The sequence below is a fragment of the Periophthalmus magnuspinnatus genome, chromosome 8 (genome assembly GCF_009829125.3).
Source record: "Periophthalmus magnuspinnatus isolate fPerMag1 chromosome 8, fPerMag1.2.pri, whole genome shotgun sequence".
Lineage (NCBI taxonomy): Eukaryota > Metazoa > Chordata > Actinopteri > Gobiiformes > Gobiidae > Periophthalmus > Periophthalmus magnuspinnatus.
This window is the reverse complement of record NC_047133.1, coordinates 24,097,155-24,123,606: the sequence shown is the minus strand read 5'-3', so window position 1 is coordinate 24,123,606 and position 26,452 is coordinate 24,097,155. Positions and strand designations below refer to the sequence as shown.

Below are 26,452 nucleotides of genomic sequence, written 5' to 3'. Positions count from 1 at the left end.
GGCCTAGTTCATTTTGTCCAGTTTGCAATTTTCTTGAATGAAAATTCAGAGTGTAATAAATTTAAATGTGAGAGATACAAATTTGAAAAAAATTGGGTTCTGTCATTGGGTTTCAGTCATTTTGAAACATACATTTTTTGCACATGAAAATACACTTTTTTTTGCCAATTTTGATTTTTAGGCCATAGTTGGATTAGTGTAGAGCATCTATTTAGTCTACAACAAAGTCCAGTACTATGAACCCGGTTCATTTCAATGACTAATTTCTTATGTTACTACGGTATCATGGTTGCAGATAGAGGTATGTTCTCATTGGCTTTTTTGTTCAGTTTGTTAAGCCAGATGCCCATGCCAAATTTCAAATGATTTTGACAAAGTAATTTTTTGTTCCTATTCAAAAGTTCAAGGGGCGCTGTGGAGCAATATAATGTCTGACCTATGAAAATTTATATCAATACATTAAGAACAAGATTTTGAACAAAACATATTTTAATGCCGGGAAATTGGACACTGCATGTCTGAGTTACAGGCCATAAAACTTCAAAAAACATTTTCTTTGCAGGCTGGTCACACCCACTTTTTATGACTTAAAACATTTCAGGAGAGTAGCCTATCCCACATGGAACTAGTTCATTTTGACCAATTTCCAAGTTTCTTGAATGAAAATCCAAGGCGCAAAAAATTCAAATGTGAGAGGTAAAATTTTGAAAAAATTGGGTTCTGGCCACACTTGGCCAGAACTTACTTCCTGTAGGGTTTAGGGTGGGGTCATAATATAATTTTTTACTTGTCTTGACTTGTTCTATGTTTGTACCAAATTTAATTTGTCTATGATGAAAAAGGTCTCTCATTGCCGTGATGCATTTTGATTTTGGAGGTGGCGCTATTGAGTCATTTTGAAAGAATAATTTTTTTTGAACATCAAAATAATACATTTTTCGCCAAACTTGAATTTTGGGTCCAATAAAATTAACTTTTCGTTAATGTTCAGGGGGTCAAAAATAGCCTCAAAGCCGTAAGTATAATAATAATAATAATGGAAATGCATTTTCTCACATTGTGCCCCATCACAAATAAGGCCCCTTTGAATTTTTTCATAAGTCCACGACAAATAGATTGTCTTCCATGAATTTTTGAAAATAACATTTGAAGAGGGCGCTAGAGAGCCATTTTGTGAAATAGTGCCACTATTTACACATCATTGCGTTCAGCTCACAAATGTGCATAAACACTGTATTAGCATTTTCCCAACAAAAAATGTGTGAAAGAGAAATATTTTATTGAAATATTACAAACATTGCGATTTTGTTGAAAATTTACCATGATGACACCCAAAGTCATATTCAAAATGTAATTGATAATTTTCAATCACACATGGGTTTAGTGGGATTTGGCTAAATTTGAAATGGTTGTAATGAAAACTGTGTGAGGAGATGTCCTAAATGCGAGGGTGTACACTTTTGTCAATTCCGGGTTTGATCCAATATGGCCAACTTCTTGTACATTTTAGGGTGGGGCCATAACATAATTTTTGTCATGTCCCGACATATACTATTTTTTTTATGTGAGTTTCAAATTTTTGAGTCGGGCTCCCATTGGCCCCATGAAAATCAAAGTTTGAGGTGGCGCTAGTTGTCTTTTGTTATTTTTTCTCGGGGTCTTTTGTGACAATTAGAGCTCATCGAGTTCTAATTTTTGACACCACTCATTGGCATGTCGGAGCATGTTTACTACTTGATTTTTTGCCATTTTCGGGGTTTTGGACACAGTTTTAATGAGTCCCTCGCCGGGATGTTGTCCCAGGCTCGGGTCTAAAACTAAAAAAACTACAGGGTCTATAGGCACGCTCTTCTCCCACACCTCATTAGCTTGTCCTCCTACATAACGACTGTATACAGAGCGAACACCTGGAGCCGGGGATGGGCGAAAAACTCATTGAGGAAGTCCATGAGGAGGTCGATCTTGAGGCAGCTCACACACAAGACCACGTGCTTCTCGGTCTGGGCCCGGTAGCGGCTGTAGTTTCCTCCAGACTTCTGCCTCTCCATCCACAAAAAGGCCAGCTGTTCGAACTGCAAGCAGAGGACACATCAGTCACTTTCAACAGATGGGGAAATGTTGAGTTGAGTTGGCTGAGACACAGAAAAATATCAGGTTAGAATGGGACAATGCGCCGTGCCACGAGGTGTTTTGGTTTAATTAGCAGTGTGTTTTCGATAGATTACAAAGCCATAGTGATGCAGCCGATTTAGTTAAGGGTGCTTGAGGATGCTCAACAACAACAACACCACATAAGATGATGGAGAAAACACTTAGGAAAAGCCATTGACTGATTTGAACAGTATTTGTATATAATGAGCACTATCTGAATAGATGAGGCAAGTGCTAGCTGCTATTCTCTGGAACGCTCTGGTTTTTGCTCATTTTATAGTGTTGATATATTTTATTCAGAGTATTTATTTATTTATTTTTTTATTTAGAATTTGAAATTATAATTTATTGTTAGTGGCTCTTATTTGGTCTTACTAGTTTTATTAGATCAATAATAACTGGTGAATAGAATATATTGTCTTTAGATATTAACTACTGTGCAGAATGTTGGAAACTAAAATGTGCTGTGTAAATAAAACAAATTTGGTTTGTAATTTGGATTACACAGGGAAAAGGATTAAACAGAAAATGTAGTTGTATGACTCGGTCGCTAACATGCGCAACAAAATCGGGTTATTATCTGATTTATGGACACAAACCACAAAATCTAATGTGAGTAATCAGAGACCATACTAAGAAAGAAGTGAGATGATTTTGCTGCCTACATGTCATTTATTAGTCTAATCGTAACTGCAGCCAGTGGTAGAGCTGCAGCACACATGCAAGGACACTTTTTTCTCCCTCTCTCTCCAACAGTTTTCTCCCCACATTTGTTTTTGTTATTTCCTGTCAATAAGGCCCAGTGGCCCAAAAATGAATGACAAAATGAAAACAAATAAATAAAACATGAAGGTGATTCCTTAATTCATTCACAGTAACAGCGAGAATAGTAGGAATAGTAATGTGTGATGCTGTGAGGCGCTTTCATTAACATTATTTGTGGATTATTTAAAAAAGCTTAATTGGTGAGTCAGATTTGTTCAAGATGTGTCTCATAAAAACATAATAGCAACAGATTTGGAATACAGTATCTTTGTATGTAAAAAGTGTTTTAAGTATATTCACACGTTGCTTTTGGTCTACAAATATCTGTGTATTTTGGTTTGCAGCATAATCCCTGAATGGATGGTTCTTGGAATACATGCAGATAGCTGAGATCATTTGGTTCAAAACACAGGTAGAAAATGCAAAACCTGCCTAGAATAGCATCTGCTGTTTATATCCCAAGACCATAACCTCGACATTCTGGTCCCGCTCCTGCTGAGATGATGTAACTCTGTCTCACTGTCTGTAAGCCATTTCAAACAATGCTCTGGTCTTTTAACTATTTCCACTTTCCCACAAAATGACGGCAGAGGTATGACCAAATGTTATAACTCAAGTCACAAAACACTGACAAGAAGAGAAAACTTTGCTGTTTTTTTCCTTGTGTGATAACAATAAATAGATGATTAGTGATATACATGCATTTTGGGTAATTACTCCAACAGTTAATCAGGTTTACGTCTTGAAAATGTTGCTAAAGATAAAGATATGTTGAACTGAATTAGTTCTTATGAGCCTATGAGTTAATAATGTGTTATTGTTGCGTAACATAATAATTATTCAGACTATTTTTATTCAATTCTATTTATGAATGTGCTCGACTGGAGCGCGTCTTCATTGTTCCTTGAACTCTTTGCCAGCTATAATGAAGCTCTTTATCTCCAGAACAGTTGCTACGATTACATTGATAGTGGTTTACAATACGCAGCAAACCAGCCAAAATAATTCCTAGTGTTTTTATCTAAGCCAATAGATGATATGGTTGACATGTGATGCTTATATTTGCGGTTCTAGAAATCGTGCTTGGCTTATTTTGAAGAGACAAGTGTTGAAGTGATAAGAGGAGAGATAAAAGCTGAATCCCGATATGGTCTTTGTCTCCACGGTGAACGGTCAGAGCAGGACTGAGTCTAGCAGATGAATGACCACACTCATGAAGGGGGGGGGGGGGCGGTATCAAAATGTCAAGGGGTATTTATGGATCAGAGATGGTACAGAGACTGAGAGTGAGTGCCCCGGCAAGTCTATACCACAAATGCAAAGATTACAGAGGATATTGTTCCAGAAATATGCTACAATCATTAAAAGCGCTTAAAACATTATTCATTCTCTCCACACAGGAAGATTGATCAAAATGTGTGCTTGTAGTGTCATGCCACAATTGAGAGTAATTTTCAGCATCCAAAAGATAGATTTTTCCAATTTGAATTAGTAATTGCTATGACAACAGTGCTGACATCTCATCACTCTCAAACCCATGGATGCTCGTGATTGAATACTGCCTCACTGCAAAGAAGCACTGGTTCAGGAATGGGTCAAATGCAGAGGACAAATTTCCCTACAGAGACTATAACATCTAAATACAATGGAGCCTAGATAGAGGATAAGGCTAGCCCTGGGCCATAATGATTGTTTGGACTGAGGCGGGGAGGGCTTCTGGCAACATTGGGGCCTGAAAGTATTAAACTGAATAGTCATGAGTTTTCCAATTGAATTTCCGTGCCTTAGGTAAATGTGAATTTGTATTATAGGAAAGAGAAAAAGTAACATTGAGCAGAAGTTATAGAAGTGATAGAATTAACCCTGTAAATGGAACCAATTTACAAAAAATTAGCATTGCATGTAACCTTTTTAGCTCATGTGCTAGGAGAGCCATAATTAGGATAAGCTTTTTCATACCAAAGTAAAAGAAATAAATGACTAAATTGCATAAATAAACCATATATTTGAGGTGTGATGAAAAGGTCTTAAAAAGTTCAACTTCTCTTGCACCTTTGTATTCTATTTTACTTTCTTACACTTGCTTATATCTAAAGAAAATGTGAGAGCAAGTCAACGGCCAGTTTAGCGTGTGTGGGATGTACACCTACTTTAACTGAAGGCCTGGCGACGGCGACACCATTTTAAAATAGCCAACAGAGACATGAATTGTCGTCACACACAATTTGCACCGACACAGAGTCAAAAGCAATTATTTTTTAGCCTATTCTCAGAAAACAGGTGCACAATAACCCCACAGTACCTCTTGTTTTGTCAGATCGTTTGCAAGACGCACACAAGCAAGTATGACAAACAACTGTTGCCGTGCATTTATCAAGCAGCATCCCTGAACAAAGAACACGTGACTATCTCTCTTTTGTTAGCTCCCAATAGACAGAGCATCTGTGAGAGAAGATGACAGAGGAAAGATCTGGGGAGTTTGGCGACAAAAAGAAGGAGACGGAGAAAAGTGGTGCTGTAAATCTTTAAACGCAAATAGGGAGAGTTCATTTCAATAGAGAAGTTACATTTGAGCGAGACAAGTTGCAATATTTTATAACCTCAGTCAGTAAGGCTCACCCTGGTGTTGAATTGCCAGTCATATGCTCACTTAAGCCTGTCACGATAACACATTTTGAAGTCCGATATATTGCTGAAAAAAATATAGACGACACACGATAATACTGAAACAAATTCATGCCACCCCAAAAATGTATTTATTCAACTGTCTACAGCTCAAATCTTATAGTACAAAAAGAGTACAAAGAAAAAGTACTACGATAAATGTTGACCCCCAAAAATGTATTTATTGAACGATATACATATATTGAACAATAACTCGAGGACTATGCTCACTCACAGCAAACGTCAAAGTATCTGGTGATTACTATGATTTGTTACTGTTTGTTTAGATGCTTTTCCAATCGGTGATGTTTTTACCGTGCTAACTGTTTGAGATTTTACTAGATAGCGTCACCCGTGGCATTCGGCTCCAGTCACTTGAAGCTTTTTCAGGTTAGCAGTTATAGGGACAAATTTGGAGCTGAATTTGGAGTCGAATTTGGAGTCGAATTTTGAGCCGAATTTGGAGCGGTTGAAGGTAACACCCCTTCCCGCCCGCACCACTGATTTAGCATGGAGCAGACGCTTTGCAACACTGTCAATCAAACCTGTCGCTAACGCTAACGACCTTGGGAAAGAAGTTGCCTGATTTGTCTGTTTTTAATGTTCATATCTTGAATTTCAAAACAGCAAAATAAAAACACCAGGATCATGTAGAGCGGGTTAATACAAACATTTTAAGACCAAAATGACGAGGCTCACTGCAGCAGTTACAGAGAGAGGGGTGACAATTTTTCAATGTAATGTAAATAGGAGCCAGAGTTGAGGGAGGCAAAGCGAGCCCATGATCACTTCCTATTTGGAATGTGGCGGGTACCAGGGTAGCTATGTCCATTTATATACACAGATATGATTATGACTGAATACACTGTGCATAAAACCAGTGTAAAATGGCCATACAGTAGTTCACAATGGCATTTGTCAAATCGACTGTGATGTCATAATGTAAATGGCTCTGGTGTAGTACTGACTAAATAACGTCACCATCTTATTTTGTGTCTCACCTGGATAGGCAGAACAATGAGTGCCACAAAGATCATGATAACAACCAGGAGCTGTGAGGGCCAGATCTGGGGTGTGACATCTCCAAAGCCCACCGTAGAAAACGTGACCACGCAGAAGTACAGAGAATCAAACAGTGTCAAGTTGTTCCCCGCCCGCTCCAGGTGTTGGATTCCACAAATACTGGAAAATAAAAGACAAGAGCAAGGACAGTTCAGTGAAGAGGGCTTGACGAATGAAGAGGCTGTGTAATGAGCAATGCAGGTGTCCATGGATACACGATGTAAAACCAATATAGTCTGGAACAATGTCTAATGCTTTCAAGCAGATTTATATTGTAATATATATATATATATATTGTAATACAGTGAGTTCAAGGGTCTTATCACAAACACCGATGGGGGAGCTTCCACATTTGCAGATTTTCCTTGTGGATATTTCATTACAAAAAAACAAAACAAAACACAAAAGCCACCAAAAAGAGAGTATACATTTTAGTACACAGAAGTATACATTTTTGGTATATGTACTTTACTTCACTACATTTGAGGGCAGGTATCTGTACTTTTTATTCCAATATTTCTGAACATTTTGAAGGTCTGAAAAGTAAAAACATATTTTATTATTGTTTGAAACCTGCAGAAAAGTCTGAGGGGTTTATTTTTAACAGTTTGAGCCAACTGCAAAAAGCAAAAAAATATACAAATAAAAGAAAAAAATCAATTCAGCACAAATCTTTATCAAAATCAAGACATTTGAAGCTTTATTAGATCTCAAAATCTGTGTAAAATACTTTTACTTTTACTCTTTAAGTACATTTTTAAACAGGTACTTTAATACTTTTACTTAAGTATATTTTTTCATGTGATACTTTTATTTAAGCAATAAAATTTGGTAGTTCTTCCACCACTGATTGGATATGTCATGTCATAGTGCTATGTTTGAGTTTGATCAAAAAAACATATTTTTTACCATCTAAAACCAAATATTAACATAGAATAACAACTTTTTTATCTATTATTTGTCACACACCGTATTTAACATTAACCTCCTCTATTTTTTTGTAAAGATATGTCATTTCTATCGAAAATGTTAAATTATTTGTCCAGGCTTTTTCCCATTTATATTGCCATATTCAACATTTTGTATAACACTTGACATTTAAAATATAAGCCTTTCACTCAATAAGAGGCAGGCCTGTGCAAACACATGAATGTACTGTACATAAACGTGCCATTTGTAGTGTGCGTATTATGGGGATCTGTGAAGGATTGATCAGCCAGATAAATGTCAGCCTTAGTACATTCAAACTGCTTAATTCTTCCATGTGTGGGATCTCTTGGATCAGTGGCTTCCATACGGCGCGCATCACCTTCACTGATCTTGTGCTATCATCAGTCAGCATTTAGGTGCACTAAACTAACTATCTCCTCATTCTTACCAATTGCTGGGTTGAAAATAACTCTCTTACTTTCTGTAAGGTATATAGATTTAAATAGATAAAGATATATTGTACAAGAAAAGCCACTAAAGTTCATTTTGGTGGGGACTGGGCCAACACATTGACTTAATCGATGATCTTAATCGCATGGCTTAATGTCAGTTTACCTGTAAACGATACATTACCTCCATGATTGAATACACACATTTTTTCATAAGGAGACAGAGCTAAAAAGACATCTGTCTCTTTAGTTCATTTGTTTTGACGGTGAGGATATTGTACCTATTTTATTTCAAGTGCTTAAGCCCAGTAATTACAGATATATGATCAATAAACCAAGTCTTTCACATTTTGATTTTTTTTTAAGTGAAGGGTCTGAAGCCTTCTTTTCTCCACAGAGATGTTGTTGTTTTGCCTGAAATGTTTCACAAAATGGCAAACAAAACCTACAATTTCCATAGAGACAATAAGGTGTTTTTTGGCAATAAGAACACCTGGAATGGAAAAAGTGAAAAAAAATGATTTTTTACCATATTGAGAAATATTCCAGGCAAAGCAATAACCTTCTTTTTAGACAATCAGATGATGGATCCCCCTCTTATAAACTTATATCTTACGTACATCCTTTAACTGTAAATTCCTCCATTGTATTCAGACCTCCTCTGCAGCTCAATTTCATACTTCCGAATGCTGTGATGTCATGTGATTAATGTTCCCGTTTTACTCCATGTGTGGGACTTCCTCGATTATCAGCGGCTTTCACACATCACCTCCACTGCTCTTGTGCAATCACTAGTTGTCATTTAGAAGCGCTATCTTGCCTTCACTGTTACCAATTACCTGTTGCTGTCGCTTTCCTCTCAGCTCCAGAACAATTCTTATGTGCTGTCTTACTATTTCCCACCTGTACCTCAGAGAGAAACAGTGAAAACCTATTTCCTGGTGTCCAGATGGAATCTCTCCTCGAGATTCCCAGAGTGTCATTGTGTGGTATACGCACCATGTAAACATAAGGCAGACCAGCGTGCTGATGAGGATCACCACCTGATTAAACATGGCTGAGTGGGTGCGCTGAATCGCTCTGTGGAGGTCGTTCTGCAAATATAATAACAACATGAAAATGGTACTCCATGCTTAATGTACAACTGGCTCATAAAATCATAAAATATTCTAATATTCCTTGCTTCTGTTTTATCCAGCAGTAAATTCAATTAAAATGTAAAGTAGTTTCTGAAATTATGCATCACATTATAATATATTGGATGTTCATACTGAGATTGACCATTTTAGGAATAGTTTTTCTCAAAATGTATAGAGCCAATAAAATTTTAATGTAAAAGAAAAACATCAGATGTAACATGAAGACAAAAGTAAGTAATTATTAACAGAATTCAATTTTCTTGTGCTATGGAACCAACCTGGATGATTGAGACATTGTTTTCATATTTTACACACACACAAAAAAATATCATATTTCCTTTGATATGGATCCAACCTAGACGATTGAGGGATTACACAAAGTTATAAAATACATTTTTGTTATTTAACTGAGCCATAGTTCCCCAATCGTAAGAAGAGAGAAATATATATATTAAAAAAATAATGAAAATACAAAAATGTATTTTCTGTTGAATAATTGTGTTTGCTGAAATTTTGCACATTTTTTTTTTTTTTTTTTTTTTTTTTTTTTACAGTTTCACAGTGTCCTATCTTGAAATTAAGAATGCAGATGGAAAAGTCCCAATATTGAGATGAAATCAACATCAAATTGCAAACAGGGAGTTGTTACAAGAATCCTTCAGACAGAGACAAAACAGCACACACCTTGAGCATAAATGTTTTGTGACTGAATTACCTCAGAGCACAGCGTTACATAAAACTGCAGTATTGAAACGGCTGCAAAAGAAATTGCCAATCTCATGCCAACAAAACAACATGGCAGGGATGTTGAGACAATAATAATGAGAAAATTGGATATAGGGGATGGTGCTGTACTTACTATCATATTCTCCAGAGCATGTTTGGCCAGCCAGCAATTGAGGAAAACTGGGATGAAGAGATTCCTAAAGGAGGGCAATATCACCTGTCAAGAAGAAAAAGATGTATTTATTTTTATTTTTTTAAATGTTGTTTACAGTTTCAAGAAGCCTCAAAGGAGACTGGCAGCATATTCAGAGGTGAGTAGTCAAAAATGTACACAAGAGAGATAACTTTAAGTAAATAACATTACTCGAGTAGTAAGTAGTAAGTAAATAAGTAATTAAAACATGAAGTTAATATACAATACTAAATGACTTTGGACATAGCAGCAAATGTATAATTTTGACCTGCAATGTGCCCAAATAATTAGCGGGACCCCTGAGTAATGCATGCTGAGATTCCCACTCTTGATTGCATGGGGATGTTACTGCTTTGCCTCGAATGTACCACAGTATGGCATTAAACTTATCTTTTTGCATGGAGACAAGCAAGTGTGTTACAGGTAAGATCTGTGCATTTGTCACATTAAGACAAATAAATGTAAAGCCATATTGGGGAACATTCCAGACTGAGCAATAATGTACTCTTCATAAGGAAAGTTTCATAGTGCATCTTTAACATGTATGCACAACTCACAGTGATCATGAAGGGAACAGCGCTGATCATCTCCAGAATGAACGGGACACGCAAGACCTGCTCCCAGACGTTGCCCTGGAAACATGTCAGAACACAGTGAGGTCAGGGAACTCCATTGTCATGACGACCTGTGGGATTACCACATTACCCCCACCTCAACAAATCTGTGAACACGGCATCATCATCATCAAAGATAATAGCTCCTAATGGCACTCACATATTTTAAAACACCAGGATATTCTGAATCACCAATATAAGTCAATGCAGTGGTTTCATAGTCGTGTGTCCCTTGAGAGTTTTGATGATCAGTCAGACACCGCAATTACTTCACACAAAACTGAAACTTCTGATTCTCAAAATTAAACATGATGATTCTCATTTAAAACATTTAGACTGATTGGGGAGAACCACATAATAAAAAGAATCAAAGAAAGCTGATATAGCAATTTTCTTTCCTTTTCAAAACTCTCTTTGCGTCCAAGATCACAGTTGGAGAACCAGTGAGTTAATGGGTTATGGGTCCTTGAAATTGAAAATGACAAGATTTCAGATGGAAGGTAGTTTTTGAGATAACCAAATCTTTTCAGGTAGTGGATCTGCCATTGCCTTGCCTGGAATGTTCCAAAGTGTAACCCATAGAAACAAACAGGTTCACCACCAGGCCAAATTACACATCAGCTTTGTGGACAGTGCTCATAGTAAGAATGTTTGAGCCAGAATGACACCTATAATACATACAAGGTATATGAGTTTAATGCCATACTTCAGAGCACTTCAAGCAAAAGAATAGCAAGCCAGTGACAAACCCTCACACCACCAGAAAAGTTACACAGTGCACCTTTAATAATTCTGTTAAAGATCATCCACATTTTCACGCTTTTGTTGGCTTTCATCTTTTCAGAATGTAGCTTGCCGCCATTTTGCTTGAACACAGCGAGGTCAGGGGAACTCCATTGTCATGACCACCTTAGGGGATTACCACATCACCTGAACGATTGGCAAGTACAGCAGGAAAATCGACCACATTTGTGCTCCAAGAACAGGCAATAAAGGACATGTGTTATACAACCCCCCAGGCCCTTTGTGGCATTACTCAGCTTCCACTTTCAGCCCAATTAAGACGTCAGCCATTGCTTCTTTATGTGTCTGCTGCTTGCTTTTTATGCTGTTGACCTGAATGTGGCCATGGCGTAGGTGGACAGGCGCAGAGCTGTCCACAGGAATCAGTGGGCTCTAAATGCTAAGGCCATGGCTAGCCTCCGGAGTAATCTGCAGCGCAAGCCCTTCATAGGCTTACAGTGTCAAGTACATCAAAAGCAGAGCAGTCACAGAGATGGATGGGCCACCCATTGGATCAACAACAGGGGCCTATCTGTGACTCTGATTGATCTACTTTGATAACAGAAGGGGGTTAAGACAGCCCCGGGACGGGCTCAGGAGCTGTCCAATTGAAGACTACAGCCGAGCAATGTCACCTCTACATGAATGGAAGATGACTGGAATACTTGACTTAACAGCTACGTTTTTACTTTTCTAGTGAAGGTGTATGGAGTTTAAAAACACAGTGGAGCACTTCCTGTATTGCCACATGACATCACAAGGTGGAACAGACAGTTTTCTGTTTGAGAGAAGAACTCCTAAAATACAGGATTTGTGTGTTAAACATGTGTGAATGAAACAAAACGCAACTCCGGATATGTTTTTGAGGAGGAAACAAACATTCTAACATAGAACAGAAAACTGCAGTATATGAGGCCCTTTAATATAATATTATATCTTCCATGTATAATATTATAAAAAAGGGCCCCATATACTGCAGTTTTCTGTTCTATGTTAGAATGTTTGTTTCCTCCTCAAAAAAATAAAAGGAGGGGAAGTTGGAGACATGGACTCCGAGTGGGCCATGTTCTCCACCTCTATTGTCGACGTGACCGCTCGTAGTTGTGGTCGTAAGGTCTGCAATGCTTGTCGCGGCGGCAATCCCCGAACCCGGTGGTGGACACCGGAAGTAAGGGATGCCGTCAAGCTGAAGAAGGAGTCCTATCGAGCCTTGTTGGCTCGTGGGACTCCTGAGGCAGCCGATGAGTACAGGCGGGCCAAGCGTGCCGTGGCTCGTGCGGTTGCAGAGGCAAAAACTCGGGGTTGGGAGGAGTTCGGGGAGGCCATGGACGAGGACTATCGGACGGCCTCAAAGAAATTCTGGCAAACTGTCAGACGCCTCAGGAGGGGGAAGCAGTGCTTCACCAACACTGTTTACAGTGCGGGTGGAGAGCTGCTGACCTCGACTGGGGATGTTGTCGGGTGGTGGAAGGAATACTCCACCTCAATCCCCCCGTCATGTCTTCCAAGGAGGAAGCAGAGACTGGGGACCCGGAGGCGGACTCGTCCATCACCCTGGCTGAAGTCACCGAGGTGGTTAGCAAGCTCCTCGGTGGCAAAGCTCCGGGGGTGGACGAGATCCGTCCCAAGTACCTCAAGTCTCTGGATGTTGTGGGACTGTCTTGGTTGACACGTATTTGCAACATCGCATGGCGGTCGGGGACAGTACCACTGGAGTGGCAGACCGGGGTGGTGGTCCCTCTGTATAAGAATTACAGGGGAATCACACTCCTCAGCCTTCCCGGTAAGGTCTACTCCAGGGTACTGGAGAGGAGAATCCGAACGATAGTCGAACCTCAGATTCAGGAGGAGCAGTGTGGTTTTCGTCCCGGTCGTGGAACACTGGACCAGCTTTATACTCTCCATCGGGTCCTTGAGGGTTCATGGGAGTTTGCCCAACCAATCCACATGTGTTTTGTGGATTTGGAGAAGGCATTCGACCGTGTCCCTCGTGGTGTCCTTTGGGGGGTGCTCCGGGAGTATGGGGTCCGGGGCCCTTTGCTAAGGGCTGTCCGGTCCCTGTATGACCGGAGCAGGAGCTGTGTTCGCATTGCTGACAGTAAGTCAGACCTATTCCCGGTGCATGTTGGACTCCGGAAGGGGTGCCCTGTGTCACCGGTTCTGTTCATTATATTTATGGACAGAATTTCTAGGTGCAGCCAGGGGTCGGAGGGGGTCTGGTTCAGGAACCACAGGATTTCATCTCTGCTGTTTGCGGATGATGTTGTCCTGATGGCTTCATCGAGCCTGCAGCAGGCACTGGGGCGGTTTGCAGCTGAGTGTGAAGTGGTTGGGATGAGAATCAGCTCCTCCAAATCCAAGGCCATGGTTCTTGACCGGAAAAAGGTGGTTTGCCCTCTCCGGGTGGGTGGTGAGTCTCTGCCCCAAGTGGAGGAGTTCAAGTATCTCGGGGTCTTGTTCACGAGTGAGGGAAGGATGGAGCGGGAGATTGACAGGTGGATCGGTGCAGCATCTGCAGTGATGCGGTCGCTGTATCGGTCCATTGTGGTGAAGAAGGAGCTGAGCCGGAAGGCGAAGCTCTCGATTTACCGGTCAATCTACGTTCCTACCCTCACCTATGGTCATGAGCTCTGGGTAATGACCGAAAGGACAAGGTCGCGGATACAAGCGGCCGAAATGGGTTTCCTCCGCAGAGTGGCTGGGCGCACCCTTAGGGATAGGGTGAGGAGCTCGGTCACACGGGAGGAGCTTGGAGTAGAGCCGCTGCTCCTACACCTTGAGAGGAGCCAGCTGAGGTGGCTCGGGCATCTGCTCAGGATGCCTCCTGGACGCCTCCCTAGGGAGGTGTTCTGGGCATGTCCCACCGGGAGGAGGCCCTGGAGAAGACCCAGGACACGCTGGAGGGACTATGTCTCTCGGCTGGCCTGGGAACGCCTTGGGATCCCACCGGAGGAGCTGGAGGACATGTCTGGGGTGAGGGAAGTTTGGGATTCCCTGCTTAGACTGCTGCCCCCGCGACCCGGCCCCGGATAAGCGGAAGAAAATGGATGGATGGATCTTCCATGTAGCGAATGATAAATTACTGTAATGGGCCTAATACATATGCAGAACATCCACATAAGTAACACTTACAGTATAAGCTCTTGACAACACTGGTGTATCAATGTTAACGTGATACAGTGTGGTGTATAAATAGGATGCAGTCTGTGAAGTGATTGTTATTCTGTGTGAAAATGTAGTATTGTCTTCTGGATGAGTGTACAGTAATCACAGCAGAGGGTTAGTGTCAATTGAAACTGTAAAACGTTGTAGATTTGTTTTTAAAGACTAAAAAACAATCTACAAAATTTACAGCAATTATTTTGTCCAGGTCTTGAGCCAGGGTTTTATTCAATATTAGCCTTCTATGCGCATTCTTGAGAGGAAGTATACAAAAACTACACAAAAAGGCCCAGTGGTCTCTTGTTAAAGCAAAGAAATATATTTAATGTGCCTGTCTGAAAGAGCAGAACTTGTTATTTATAGATTTTACATGTTGTCAGTACTTATTTTACAATTGCAGTTAATGAATATCTGTTTTTCCTTGCTGGGTCGCAAAGGTTGACACTAGCAACAGTAATTAGCATATCTGGATTGGCTCCATGCTCTTCCTAAAGCAATCATTTGATTAACCATGCTTTGCAACAATATGAATGTAATGACCAAAAATCCACCTTAACTTACCTTATAACTTAGATATAGAAGCAACATTGTCTCTGAGAAGCTGATAAATGCCACAAGAACCTGCATGAAAAAGCATAGACACAGTAAAAGTCACAAAGAGGAACCTAGAAACCTGCGCAGACAGAAATTAGGAGTCTTCTACACAAAGAAGACAGGAGCGTGGGCGAGAGCAGTGGGAGTGCGATGATTGAACTACACAGGGAACGACTGAAAGTGAATCCAGGGACGATCTGTGAGAGGAGCTGTGTACTTGTGTATGTATTCATCACTATGTAAAGGCCCAGTGCAAACAGCTGTGTGTTGATATAGAGGGCCACATACACTCAGCTATTTGTATGGTAGTGTATGGATATGCAACGTAAACAGCCTCTCTAACCTGCAAGGCCCAGAGTGGTAGAGGTCTATCCACCCAGATGATTAGTTTCCTGAAAGACAATAAAATACATGTTGAAATCTGACAAGAAATACAGTACAATAATAATAATAATTAAAACTGCAAGCAGTGATAAAGGCCCTCGCCACCCCTTGCGACCGCGGGGTACACGCCACCGTGGAGATCCTGCCTTTCGTTCCCACTTACATCACTCCTCCCCCCAAAATCAGCGACTGAGTAATACTACTCCATTCTTTTCAATGAGACCATTTATGACATTGTCACGCCTGAATTGTTGGAAATAGAGGTATGTGTTCATTGGCTTTTTTGTTCAGTATGTTGAGAGGAATATGTGTACCAAATTTTAATGGCCTATGACACAATAATTATTTTTCATCCATGTTGTCCGAAACCCATGTATTTCAAGGAGAAATGTCAGACATTGCCATGGCAACACCTTTAAACATAGAGGTATGGTGTCATTGACTTTTTTGTTCAGTATCGGAATAGGGATGTCCATGCCAAATTTCAAATGTTTGCGACCAAGTAATTTTTTACGTGCCATGTAAAAATTTCAAGAGGGCGCTGTGGAGCAATGTAATATTTGATATGTGTAAATTGCATAACTATGCACTCAGATCAAGATTTTGAACAAAATGTATATTAATGCCGGAAAATAGGAAACTGCATGTTTGAGCTACGGGCCATTGGAAACTTCAAAAAACTTCGGGTTTCTTTGCAGGCTGGCCACACCCACGTTTTACAACTTAGAAAATTCTAAAAGAGTTCCCTATAATCCCACAACGGTCTAGTAAATTGTGACCATTTTGCAAGTTTCTTGAATGAAAATCCACAACATAAAAACTACAAATGTGAGAGTTAAAATTTTGAAAAAATGGGGTTCCGCCCACAATGGCTGACTTCCTGTAGGGTTTAGGGTGGGGTCATAATATAATTTTTTACTTGTCTTGACATGTTCTATGATTGTACCACATTTCATTTGTCTACGATGAAAAAGGTCTCTCATTGCCGCAATGTATTTCAAATTTTGAGGTGGCGCTATTGAGTCTTTTTGACACATTAATTTTTTTGCACATGAGAATTCTAATTTTTTTGCCAATTTTGAATTTTAGGCCATAGTTTGATGAGTGTAGAGCATCTATTTAGTCTACAACAAAGTCCAGTACTCTGAACCCCATTCATTTCAATGACACATTTATTATGTTACCACGGTAACATAGTTGAAAATAGAGGTATGTTCTCATTGGCTTTTTTGTTCCGTATGATGAGAGGAATATGTGTACCAAATTTCAATGGTCTATGACAAAGTAATAATTTTTCATTCCAGTTATCCAAAACCCATGTATTTCAATGAGAAATGTCAGACGTTGCCATGGCAACACCTTTGAAAATAGAGGTATGGTGTCATTGACTTTTTTGTTAAGTATAGCAATAGGGATGTCCATGCCAAATTTCAAATGTTTATGTCAGAGTAATTTGTTTGGTCCAATTCAGAAGTTCAAGGGGGCGCTGTGGAGCAATTTATTGTCTGACCTGTGTAAATTGTATATCTATGTGTTCAGATCAACAGTTTGAATAAAAAAGTATATTCCTGCCGGGACATAGGACACTAACTGTGTGAGTTACGCGCAATTTAATAGTTCAAAATATTGCTTTTTTCTTTGCAGGCTGGCCACACCCACATTTTATGATGTAGAAAAATCCAAGACAGTTCCCTATAATCCCACATGGGTCTAGTTCATTTTGACCAATTTGCAAGATTCTTGAATGAAAATCCATGGCGCAAAAAATCCAAATGTGACAGGTAAAATTTTGAAAAAATGAGGTTCCGCCCACAATGGCCGACTTCCTGTAGGGTTTAGGGTGGGGTCATAATATAATTTTTTACTTGTCTTGACATGTTCTATGTTTGTACCAAATTTCATTTGTCTACGATGAAAATGGTCTCTCATTGCCGCAATGTATTTCAAAATTTGAGGTGGCGCTATTGAGTCATTTTCATACGTTAATTTTTTTGAACATTAAAATAAAATTTTTTTCACCAACCTTGAATTTTGGGTCCAATAAAATTGACTTTTCGTTAACGTTCAGGGGGTCAAAAGTGGATTCAAAGTCGCGACCAAAATAATAATAATAATAAGAAGAATGGAAACGCATTTTCCTCCCATTATTTTTCTCCTAAACCATAACAGCTACAATCATGTGACTTTCTCACATTGTGCCCCATCAAAAATAAGGCCACTGTGAATTTTTTCACACGTCCACAACAAATCGATTGTCTTCTATGAATTTTTGAAAATGGAATTTGAAGAGGGCGCTAGAGAGCCATTTTGTGAGAGAGTGCCTTGATTTGCATATCATTGCGTTCAGCTCACAAATGTGCATAAACGCTGTATTAGCCTTTTCCCAACAAAAAATGTGTGAAAGATAAATATTTTATTGAAATATTGCAAAAATTTGCGATTTTGTTGAAAATTCACCCTGACCACACCCAAAGTCATAATCAAAATGTAATTGTTAATCTTTAATCACACATGGGTTTAGAGGGATTTGGCCAAATTTGAAGTGTTTGTGATGAAAACTGGGCGAGAAAATGTCCTGAATGTGAGGGTGTGCACTTTTGTCGTTCCCGGGTTTGATCCAATATGGCCGACTTCCTGTACATTTTAGGGCGGGGCCATAATATCATTTTTGTCATGTCCCGACATGTACTATTTTTTGATGTGAGTTTCGGATTTTTACGTCGACTTTTTTCCGAGGCGGGCTCTCATTGGCCCCATGAAAATCAAAGTTTGAGGTGGCGCTACCGAGTCATCTTTCGTTATTTTTTCTCGGGGTCTTTTGTGACAATTAGAGTTCGTCGAGTTCTAATTTTTGACACCACTCACTGCCATGTCGGGGCGTGTTTACTACTTGATTTTTGCCATTTTCCGGGTTTCGGACGCGGTTTTAATGAGTCCCTCGCCGGGACGGAGTCCCAGGCTCGGGCCTAATAAGAAGAATGGAAACGCATTTTCCACCCATTATTTTTCTCCTAAACCCTAACAGCTACAGTCATGTGACTTTCTCACATTATGGCCCATCACAAATAAGGCCCCTGTGAATTTTTTCACACGTCCACGACAAATCGCTTGTCTTCTACGAATTTTTGAAAATGAAATTTGAATAGGGTGCTAGAGAGCCATTTTGTGAGAGAGTGCCTTGATTTGCATACCATTGCGTTCAGCTCACAAATGTGCATAAACACTGTATTAGTGTTTTCCCAACAAAAAATGTGTGAAAGAGAAATATTTTTTTGAAATATTCATAAATTTGCGATTTTGTTGAAAATTCACCCTGACCACACCCAAAGTCATAATCAAAGTAAAATTGATCATCTTTAATCACACATGGGTTTAGTGGGATTTGGCCAAATTTGAAGTGTTTGTGATGAAAACTGTGCGAGAAAATGTCCTGAATGTGAGGGTGCGCACTTTTGTCGTTCCCGGGTTTGATCCAATATGGCCGACTTCCTGTACATTTTAGGGCGGGGCCATAATATCATTTTTGTCATGTCCCAATATGTTCTATTTTTTGATGTGAGTTTCAGATTTTTAAGTTGACTTTTTTCCGAGTCGGGCTCCCATTGGCCCCATAAAATCAAAGTTTGAGGGGGCGCTGTGGAGAAATATAAGGTCTGACCTGTGTAAATTGTATATCTATGTGTTCAGATCAACATTTTGAATAAAAAAGTATATTCATGCCGGGACGTAGGACACTAACTGTGTGAGTTACATGCAATGAAAAACTTTTAAAAATGGCTTTTTTCTTTGCAGGCTGGCCACACCCACATTTTATTACTTAGAAAATTCCAAAAGAGTTGCTGATAATCCCACATGGGTCTAGTTCATTTTGACCAATTTGCAAGTTTGTTGAATGAAAATCCAAGGCGCAAAAAATCCAAATGTGAGAGGTAAAATTTTGAAAAAATGAGGTTCCGCCCACAATGGCCGACTTCCTGTAGGGTTTAGGGTGGGGTCATAATATAATTTTTTACTTGTCTTGACATGTTCTATGTTTGTACCAAATTTCATTTGTCTACGATGAAAAAGGTCTCTCATTGCCGCAATGTATTTCAAATTTTGAGGTGGCGCTATTGAGTCATTTTCATACATTAATTTTTTTGAAGATCAAAATAATAAATTTTTCACCAACCTTGAATTTTGGATCCAATAAAATTGACTTTTCGTTAACGTTCAGGGGGTCAAAAGTGGATTCAAAGTCGCGACCAAAATAAGAAGAAGAAGAAGAAGAATAATAATGGAAACGCATTTTCCACCCATTATTTTTCTCCTAAACCATAACAGCTACAGTCATGTGACTTTCTCACATTGTGCCCCATCACAAATAAGGCCCCTGTGAATTTTTTCACACGTCCACGACAAATCGCTTGTCTTCTATGAATTTTTGAAAATGAAATTTGAAGAGGGCGCTAGAGAGCCATTTTGTGAGAGAGTGCCTTGATTTGCATATCATTGCGTTCAGCTCACAAATGTGCATAAACGCTGTATTAGCCTTTTCCCAACAAAAAATGTGTGAAAGATAAATATTTAATTGAAATATTGCAAAAATTTGCGATTTTGTTGAAAATTCACCCTGACCACACCCAAAGTCATAATCAAAATGTAATTGTTAATCTTTAATCACACATGGGTTTAGAGGGATTTGGCCAAATTTGAAGTGTTTGTGATGAAAACTGGGCGAGAAAATGTCCTGAATGTGAGGGTGTGCACTTTTGTCGTTCCCGGGTTTGATCCAATATGGCCGACTTCCTGTACATTTTAGGGCGGGGCCATAATATCATTTTTGTCATGTCCCGACATGTACTATTTTTTGATGTGAGTTTCGGATTTTTACGTCGACTTTTTTCCGAGGCGGGCTCTCATTGGCCCCATGAAAATCAAAGTTTGAGGTGGCGCTACCGAGTCATCTTTCGTTATTTTTTCTCGGGGTCTTTTGTGACAATTAGAGCTCGTCGAGTTCTAATTTTTGACACCACTCACTGCCATGTCGGGGCGTGTTTACTACTTGATTTTTGCCATTTTCCAGGTTTCGGACGCGGTTTTAATGAGTCCCTCGCCGGGACGGAGTCCCAGGCTCGGGCCTAATAATAATAATAATAATAATAATAATAATAATAATAATAATAATAATAATAATAATAATAATAATATACAATTAGCCTTATATAGCGTTGTTCCAGTTGCTTTAAAATGTCATGCATGATTCATTCAGGACACAATGACACTAGCAGCCCTCTGCGGCACCTGATATTCCAGGCAGTCTCCCATCTAACTACTGACTAGGCCAACCCTACCTAACTTCTGAGATCTGACAAGACCAGGCTTTGACAAAGAGCTATAATCTACTTTATTGGCATGGTATCATGGTATGGATGCATTCCCAAACAAAAATACAAATATTGTGCACACTGGGGTTGAGTAATGCAACCATTTTTTTAAGCTATTCTGAAAAAAAAAAAAACACACACAAAAAACTCAGTTTTTCTACTGATAGAGAATACATTGAACTTTATGACTTTCTCATGTGGAGATGCCCAGTAATTTCAGAAACATTTGCCAAATTCTACTGTATTACTTCAACCTACCCTCCAGCTACATATAAACTGTGGGGAGTTTAATCTGTGATGTCAGATGAACGCAATCTGTTGCAATTTTTCGGACCAACACTGTGATTGGATTTTCAAATCATATTTTAAAATTAAGATTCAGTCTACAGTGCATCTTCATAACATGTCCAGGAGTATAAATTCTTAATTGCTAAATGAAAAAATAGCACACATAACAGTAGCAGCCTTGGTGATGTACTAATTATAACCACTTAAATTGTGATTCCAAATTAATATTCAAATTACTTCAAACATTGCGCTGCATTGTGTTTCTTTCTTGTCCTTGTCTGACACTGAATGTGAGTAACTTAACTATTAGTCATTAAGAACATAATATAGCATAATGCAATCTGCAGGGTTATAGTTAAATAAATGTATTTTTCACTTAAAGATGCCCTAGAGATTGATGATTACGGCTTGCCTGGAGTCTTCAGCTCACGACAGAACGAGGCCCATCCCTTCCCTGTGTTAGCATTATCAGACTTCTTACTCATTTTAATTTAGAGCTTAGCCAATGTCACCCTCACCAATTAGATCAATAGGTTCCTGAAGTAAAGACACACTGTATATATACACTCCTGGTTCATTTCTATTTCCTGGATTTCCTCGCAGTGTCTGTCCACTATCCCCTATGGAATATTACAAGCTTAACTCCATTACATATTATCTTCCCCTCAAAGATAATCTATGACTACCCAATGGTGACAAATGCACATGGATACATAGGGCTGGATATCAACATTTCAAATTGAACTGGTGAAGTTTCATTGATCGAGTTGTAAAATTTCTGTTCTAACTTTCCTAAAAGCTAATTAAAATCTTACCAGTCAAACTCATTCCAGCGCTGAAAGGATGCGTTCACTTTGGTACAGTTGACTCCGCTCACACTGCAGGGGTCAAACCACAAAATATGCAATTAAAGTTATTTCCCCCCTGCCATATCTTTATATACTGAAAGGAAACACAGACATGAGCCTAAGAACATCCTAAATTGATCGTACCACATCAGATCGTTGCTCTGCAGTGTACACAGTTGTTAGCTAACCTATGATAACCCACTGGTTTTTAGTTGTTACACTTTGACATTGTTTTCTTACCAGTCTTGTCTGGCTTCTTCTGGGTTATCCAACAGCACTCTGACGATGTAGAGGAGGCAGCTTAGCACTTTCAAGGAAAAATTGAACATTCGCACCCGCAGACCTGCAAGACAAAAACAAATCAGCTCGGATTAAAGACTAGCCAATGTTGTCCCACCACCAAGGCCTATATTTTTGGAGCATAGTTGCCAGATAATAAATAGTTTTTTAGTGAATAGTCTTTACTTATCATGCTGTTTTTTAACTGTTACCAGTGTTAGCTGATGCTGAGCTAACTTGAATTCAAACTTACTAAAAAAAGGATGTTAGCCAAATGGTTGCTAACACTGTCCAGATTAACTAACACATGGTTGCTAATGCCACACAGTTAGAAAAGCAGTGACTATATGTCTCTATTTACCCGGGACAATCACACTTTTGAGGCATTTGTCCCATGTCCTACTGGCTTTCTCCAAAACCAGTGATTTGTCACAGTTTTATACAAGAAATGTCCCAGGTGTCCCTGTTTTTGACCCATTGTTCCCCACCAACAGCAAAAAGGGCTGTGCTTGAAAATCGCCAGAAAGCCAAAAAGTGCACTCGGTTGGAATGGCAGAAGTCTCTCAAGTTAGAAAGTGCTTAATAATGTTCTTTATTCCATGCTCTTTGCACAGGTTTACTATTACAAACCACCCCAACCAGGTGTGTCCTTGTTGTTATCTTTGAAAATCACGTCACCCTAAGGTATAAACAACATCAATCAGACAAAAAATAAATCTTGATGAATTTTATTTGTTTGTAAGTAGCCTGTTAGCACTATCTGTTCAACCCTGGGTAACCTTGATGCCCACCTCTAGTAGCCTATAGGACGGGCTATTTAAATAATCAGATCAAACTGAATGGTTAAGCGCAGAAAACACATGATTATATACATTCATCGTGGACAACCTGGTCAAATAAGTTGTAACCTACTTGACGATTTGAGATGGAAGACCTAATTCATACACAATACAACTAAACAGGCCTGGTTACAATCCAAACTGGTTAGCTTAGAGAGTAAGAAATGTAATCGTAGTACAACTGCTATGTTTTATGATATGAGGAAATAGGCTGGATCTTCATGCTGTGAACTATTATGCTCCCCATAAAACAGATTGTTCTGCAGTCATTGTTCCATGACAATTTGAATGTCCAACTAAAGGACTTTTAACAAAAATAATATTACCATGATAAGGTTGACTGAGGATTCTGATTGTTGCCTTTAGTCAACCGGAAAAAATAGCTTAATGAATCCTGACAAGAAAAAAATAAGACTATCAACAAGACTTTCAACTAATGTTTATTTTATTGTTGGATTAATTTCTTGGCCTTTGTTTTTATGTAAAGAGCATTTAACTGGTCCCAAAGGGTATTATGGGTGTTAGACTGTCAACACAGACTATTTCTTTTACATTGGCAACAATAGGCCTACTATAAACACTGCTCTTTTTGGTGCTGTGGTTTAGTGATGATGTCTAAACCTGACAGAACAAAACGTCAGCACAATTCACAGGACTAATTGGATTAAAATTAAGCAAAACATTCAGCTCCTGTACATAAGAACTGCAAAGGGGTCTAACAATATGCCTTTGATGTATTATTTGGTTCGAACAAAAATCTCAGTGCATCAAATTTATACATCACAATTCAAAGCAGAAATAGTTAGCAGAATAAGGACAGACAAACACGCCCGTACTCACTGGATCTTTGGTTTTTGATGAAGAACAACTTGAGGCGCTCCTTGAACGTATTTTCATTCACATAAAACTCCACTTGGACTCTGCAGAGGAACAGAAGCACAGAGGTCAAGTCAAGTCCAAATAAAATACTTGAGAACAGCTGAAACATCAAGATCCATGGTTAAAATAAAGCATTTTTAAAGAGGGCCAGCAGTTCAATGGTCCAAGCATTCAACTAGAAAGAACTTGTGTCCTTGGTAGAGCTGCCAAAAGTATCGAAAATCAGATACTACTACATTTAAGCAAGCATCAGTACTGAAAAACCCCCAAAACATAACACATAACTGGAAAAAATTGGACATTAAACAGTTTCATCTTGAGTTTTATCAGAACTAATGTAAGACCACATCGTATTATAAACAAATACTATTATTTTTTGTTGAAAATTACGATATTGTCTAGTCCTCAACCCCCATTGTCCACTCCAGTCACTATATAAGAGCATTACGTGACATTGTGCATCTTTATGTGTTTGCGTTATATAAGACATTTTGCAAGGCACACTACCAGGTAAACTGTCAAAATGTGTGTAAATTAGTGCTAAAAGGTCACTCTGACTTAAAGGATAGAAATAAAAGCCTGAATGCTATTAAACACTAATAGCGGAAATGGCTGTGTTGTGTGCCCTCCTTCTGCCCATGGGCTCAGACAGCTGTAGTCAGTCTTGTTATCTGCTCTGATTAAATATAGCGCAACAAATGACTTCCCTGTGATGTGTCTGCTCGACATGGGAGGCCATAATTACTGGGCTTTCTCTCCCCCTTTTGCAGTATCCAGGCCCCCTCCTGCATATACATCCCACGCACTCTATCAAACACACACCAACACATGCATGCACAGGCCAGGAGGGCACACCTGTCAACTAAATTAATAATGGTTATGACGGCAAAGAGGTGGACATAACAGTGTTGACTATACTGTCTTGCTGATCAGCATAGAAACCAGGGGGAGCTTTCCTTTCATCCTATGGAGAAGTGGTGACTCAGGATGGAGAGTGAATTGAAAAGAGGCCAGACAGACAGTGCTAGTGGGGGTCTACTGAACAGTGCACATGGACAGATGAAAGAGAGGTGGTTCATTGTTGTGTAAGTGTATGTGGGGACAGGAAGAGGCACTGCTGGGGGTGAGTGGATCCACATGTTATAGAAACAGTTGATAACCTTTGGAAGAAATGTTACGAAATATTTGAAAATAAAATGCTTTAAATCAGGAATAAAATGTTCATATTTCATTGTTGATTTTGTATAAAAATACTGCTAAGCCACAACTCAACTAACACATTTAATGAAGACATGTTGTACTTTTTGTACTTTTTTCACATATTTAGTATTGAGCTATATAATATAAAATATGTGGATCATTATTTACATTTTGTCCATAGTGGACCACAATTTTGTGGCAATATTCTATATAAAAAAAATTAATAATTGCAGAACTAATATAAGCCCCTTAGTAAGGCACAGATTTTCATGTTGTTTTTCATTGTTGAAAAAGTCTATGTGATGTAAATTACTGCTAAATCCTTAGTTGCAAGCAAGTACAGAGCAGTGGGCGGGGATAGGGAGTCTGTGAAAACAGGAATTTTCTGAGCACTTAAATCTCAAATGGAGGATTGCAATGCAGGATTTCTCAAACTGATGAGTGAATGAATCAAATACAAGTCTGAGTAGTCTATGTTATGATGTAAGAACACTGTTATGACATGATTAGGTGTTCATACATTTTACATAATATGTCCCCTTTAAAATATAAACTGCACTGTAAAAGTATTCTGACACTGCAGTGTGTTAAATGTGTACATCATAGTGGTCCAGCAAATGAAAGGTTGAGCCGTGACTCTGTTTACCTTTTCACATGACTAATAGCTATCTATGGAGTTGCTGTCAACTCACAACAAACAGATTGGCAGATGGTAGATTTTGCCAATAACGTTTGATTTAAGGTTATTGGTAAATCCCAATCACTATTGCTAGTTTGTTACACTTCATCCCATTTTTTTTTATGAGTTTTATTTTCGTTTTTATACAGAAATGCCACAATTTTCACATCACTGTACAGACTAAATTTAGATTACATCAATATTAAAGTTATACTAAAATTTTATTAATAACTTAACTAATATTTTAAAGGCATAAGTTTTGTACTTGTACTTTAAAAGATTTGGTCACTCCAGTCCATGCTTTCTTTACAAACATTTGGGCTGGTGGTGTAGGGGGTCAACTTTTCTGTGGTTGCCATGGAAACACAGCATCCCTTGTCTCTATATTTTTTCCCACACGCCATGTCAACAGATGTGGGTATACTCTACCAGCATGGTCAGCGTCTTTATAATTACAC

At 39.0% G+C, this 26,452-nt stretch overlaps 1 protein-coding gene across 1 annotated transcript in view; it reads right to left on the bottom strand.

The window, feature by feature from the left end:
• The window catches only part of LOC117375310 (potassium channel subfamily T member 2), a 73,001-nt gene that overhangs the window by 31,353 nt on the left and 15,196 nt on the right, over nt 1–26,452 (bottom strand). The window contains exons 2-11 of the mRNA XM_033971608.2: nt 24,077–24,156; nt 22,359–22,461; nt 22,086–22,148; nt 15,576–15,624; nt 15,200–15,259; nt 10,637–10,711; nt 10,020–10,103; nt 9,021–9,115; nt 6,582–6,762; nt 1,908–2,072 (exon numbers count right to left, since the gene is read on the bottom strand). Coding sequence (XP_033827499.1) covers nt 1,908–2,072; nt 6,582–6,762; nt 9,021–9,115; nt 10,020–10,103; nt 10,637–10,711; nt 15,200–15,259; nt 15,576–15,624; nt 22,086–22,148; nt 22,359–22,461; nt 24,077–24,156 — 955 coding nt within the window. The remainder of the gene's footprint in view (nt 1–1,907; nt 2,073–6,581; nt 6,763–9,020; nt 9,116–10,019; nt 10,104–10,636; nt 10,712–15,199; nt 15,260–15,575; nt 15,625–22,085; nt 22,149–22,358; nt 22,462–24,076; nt 24,157–26,452) is intronic.